Here is a 4136-nt window from a genome sequence, read left to right on the forward strand (position 1 = left end):
CATGTACATACATGTACATACTTGTACATACATTTACATACATTTACATACATTTACATACATGTACATACATTTACATACATTTACATACATTTACACACATTTACATACATTTACACACATTTACACACATTTACAAACATGTACATACATGTACACACATTTACATACATTTACATACATTTACACACATTTACACACATGTACATACATGTACACACATTTACATACATTTACATACATTTACACACATTTACACACATTTACATACATTTACATACATTTACACACATTTACATACATTTACATACATTTACACACATTTACACACATTTACACACATTTACATACATTTACATACATGTACATACTTGCACATACATTTACATACATTTACATACATTTACATACATTTACACACATTTACACACATTTACACACATTTACATACATGTACATACATTTACATACATTTACATACATTTACACACATTTACACACATTTACACACATTTACATACATTTACACACATTTACATACATTTACACACATTTACATACATTTACATACATTTACATACATGTACATACATTTACATACATGTACATACATGCACATACATTTACATACATGTACATACTTGTACATACATTTACATACATTTACATACATGTACATACATGTACATACATTTAAATTGAACAGGAAAATGGCGGTGAATAGAAGATTTCAAATACCTTTTTGTTTTTCACTAAAGAACATGAGCGGATGAAAAGCAGATGAAACACTCATGAGTCAAAGATAAGTGGCTGTTTAGTCTAAACCTTTAGTCTTTAAGTGAGACTCAACAGCCTCTGCACCAGAGGCTTCATCAGAAGACACTGGAGTTCAGGACCACAGAGCGTCGTGCAGCTTCATCTTAAAGACACAAAGCACTCGATCAAAGACAGAGGAGAAGATTCTGAGCAGGACAAAAGATGAAGAGAAAGAGAGTCCTCTTCAAACAGACCTGAAGGTTTAAGGTTCAACCTTCCTGTGGTTTATAATGGGGTTTGAATCCCTGGAGTGGTCGACGCCCACGAAAGCCAAGTTACAATAGGAGGCTGATGGCCCATTAAAGGACTTATAGTAAACAAAGAGGGTATTTCAAGTGAAACCAAATACTCCCTTTATCAGGAGGGTTAGGGTTCTGGTTCTGGTTAGGGTTCTGGTTAGGGTTCTGGTTAGGGTTCTGGTTCTGGTTAGGGTTCTGGTTAGGGTTCTGGTTCTGGTTAGGGTTCTGGTTAGGGTTCTGGTTAGGGTTAGGGTTCTGGTTAGGGTTCTGGTTAGGGTTAGGGTTAGGGTTCTGGTTAGGGTTCTGGTTAGGGTTAGGGTTGCTGTGGACCGCCCACCAAGACACGGTCTCGGACTTCCGGGATGATGGCTTCTTTCGGAAGTGTCTGGCTGTGGTCGTATCCATGGTAATATCTGTGGTTAGTAGGGTCCACTGTAGGGTCAGGGGAGACCCCACAGTGTGTGCCGGGCAGAAATGTGTGATTTGAAATCCATCCATCCATTTTCTGCCGCTTTATCCGGGGCCGGATCGCGGGGGCAGCAGTCTGAGCAGGGACTCCCTGACTTCCTTCTCCCCAGACACTTCCTCCAACTCCTCCGGGGGGATCCTGAGGCGTTCCCAGGCCAGCTGAGAGACATAGTCCCTCCAGCGTGTTCTGGGTCTTCCCCGGGGCCTCTTTCCGGTGGGACACGCCCGGAACACCTCCCCAGGGAGGCGCCCAGGAGGAGCAGCGGCTCTACTCCGAGCTCCCCCTGTGTGGCCAAGCTCCTCCCCCTATCTCTAAGGGAGTGTCCAGCCGCCCGGCGGAGGAAACTTATTTCGACAGCTTGTATCCGCGATCTTGTCCTTTGGGTCATTAAAGCTCATGACCATAGGTGAGGTCAGAACGTAGACCGACCGGTGAATCCAGAGCTTTGTCTTTGGACTCAGCTCCTTCTTCACCACAACAGTCGATGCAGCGACTGCAGCGATCCAACTGTCAATCACACGCTCCATCAAGACCCCGAGATACTTGAACTCCTCCACTTGGGACAAGGACTCCACCCACCTGGAGAGAACAAGGACCCCCCACCCACCTGGAGAGGACAAGGACTCTCCACCCACCTGGAGAGAACAAGGACCCCCCACCCACCTGGAGAGGACAAGGACCCCCCACAAGGACCCCCCCACCCACCTGGAGAGAACAAGGACCCCCCACCCACCTGGAGAGGACAAGGACTCTCCACCCACCTGGAGAGAACAAGGACCCCCCACCCACCTGGAGAGGACAAGGACCCCCCACAAGGACCCCCCCACCCACCTGGAGAGAACAAGGACCCCCCACCCACCTGGAGAGAACAAGGACCCCCCACCCACCTGGAGAGGACAAGGACCCCCCACCCACCTGGAGAGGACAAGGACCCCCCACCCACCTGGAGAGGACAAGGACCCCCCACCCACCTGGAGAGAACAAGGACCCCCCACAAGGACCCCCCACCCACCTGGAGAGAACAAGGACCCCCCACCCACCTGGAGAGAACAAGGACCCCCCACCCACCTGGAGAGGACAAGGACCCCCCACCCACCTGGAGAGGACAAGGACCCCCCACCCACCTGGAGAGGACAAGGACCCCCCACCCACCTGGAGAGAACAAGGACCCCCCACAAGGACCCCCCACCCACCTGGAGAGAACAAGGACCCCCCACCCACCTGGAGAGGACAAGGACCCCCCACCCACCTGGAGAGAACAAGCCACCTTTTTCCGGTCAAGAAGCATGACCTTGGATTTGGAGCTGATTCTCATCCCAGACGCTTCCCTCTCGTCCCAGTGCAGCTGCAGGTCCGGGTTTGATGGAGCCTCAGGACAACATCGTCTGCAAACAGCCGAGATGAGATCCTGTGGTCCCCAAACCGGACACCCTATGACCCCTGACCACACCCTCCGACCCCTGACCACACCCTCTGACCCCTGACCACACCCTCTGACCCCTGACCACACCCTCCGACCCCTGACCACACCCTCTGACCCCTGACCACACCCTCTGACCCCTGACCACACCCTCTGACCCCTGACTGCGCCTAGAAATTCTGTCCATAAAAACTATGAACAGAAGCGGTGACAAAGCGCAGCCCTGAGGAGTCCCTCACTGGGAACAGGTCTGACTCACTGCCGTGAACACAGCTCCTGCGCCGGTCAGACAGGGACCGGACAGCCCTGAGCAAAGGGCCCCGGACCCCGTACTCCCGGAGCACCCCCCAAAGGACACCCCGAGGGACATAAAAGCACAACAACAGTCGCTTGTAACTGCGTTTACTGAGTGTAAAAAGTGAAATGGAGCAGGTTATCTGTCTCTACAAGCCCAGCTCTCAGATCCATCGGCCTAGCAGCGGTTTTGTAGAAACAAAGCTTTGGCTGGTCCATGTGGGTGACTGAGAGAAGCCAAAGGGCCCCCGGGAGCCCACAGGCACCAGGTTGGTGAGCCCTGCTCTGGTTCTTCATGCTGTTCCTGGTTCCTGTTTCCTCAGTTCCACGGTCAGTCAGAAGTGCACCTGGATAAAAACTTCTTCCTGACCCACGCTTCGGCCGCTCGCTCTGAGACCTTCATAAACCTGAGGGAGGTTTGTAACCGCTTCAGACTTCCACCTGGAGAGTACCTCATCGTGCCCTCCACCTTCGACGCTCACCTGAACGGGGACTTCTGCATCCGAGTGTTCAGCGAGAAGCAGCAGCAGACTGTGTGAGTCCTGGTCCTGGTCTAGTTCTGGTCAAGTCCTGCTTTAGTCCTGGTTTAGTCCTAGTTTAGTCCTAGTTTAGTCCTGCTTTAGTCCTAATTTAGTCCTGGTTTAGTCCTAGTTTAGTCCTAGTTTAGTCCTGCTTTAGTCCTGGTTTAGTCCTGCTTTAGTCCTGGTTTAGTCCTGCTTTAGACCTGCTTTAGTCCTGGTTTAGTCCTGCTTTAGTCCTGCTTTAGTCCTGGTTTAGTCCTGCTTTAGTCCTGCTTTAGTCCTGGTTTAGTCCTGCTTTAGACCTGCTTTAGACCTGCTTTAGTCCTGCTTTAGTCCTGGTTTAGTCCCGCTTTAGTCCTGCTTTAGACCTGCTTTAG

At 50.3% G+C, this 4136-nt stretch overlaps 1 protein-coding gene across 1 annotated transcript in view; it reads left to right on the forward strand.

Annotated features, from left to right (window-relative positions):
- Positions 1 to 3795, forward strand: part of LOC140375899 (calpain-2 catalytic subunit-like) — a 68430-nt gene extending 64635 nt beyond the window's left edge. Inside the window, exon 12 of the mRNA XM_072461945.1 lies at positions 3562 to 3795. Coding sequence (XP_072318046.1) covers positions 3562 to 3777 — 216 coding nt within the window. The 3' untranslated portion in view covers positions 3778 to 3795. The remainder of the gene's footprint in view (positions 1 to 3561) is intronic.
- Positions 3796 to 4136: the final 341 nt, after the last annotated feature.

Source organism: Eucyclogobius newberryi, unplaced genomic scaffold (genome assembly GCF_026437365.1).
Source record: "Eucyclogobius newberryi isolate DKJ021-1_F unplaced genomic scaffold, fEucNew1.0.hap1 SCAF_352, whole genome shotgun sequence".
Taxonomy (NCBI): Eukaryota; Metazoa; Chordata; class Actinopteri; order Gobiiformes; family Gobiidae; genus Eucyclogobius; species Eucyclogobius newberryi.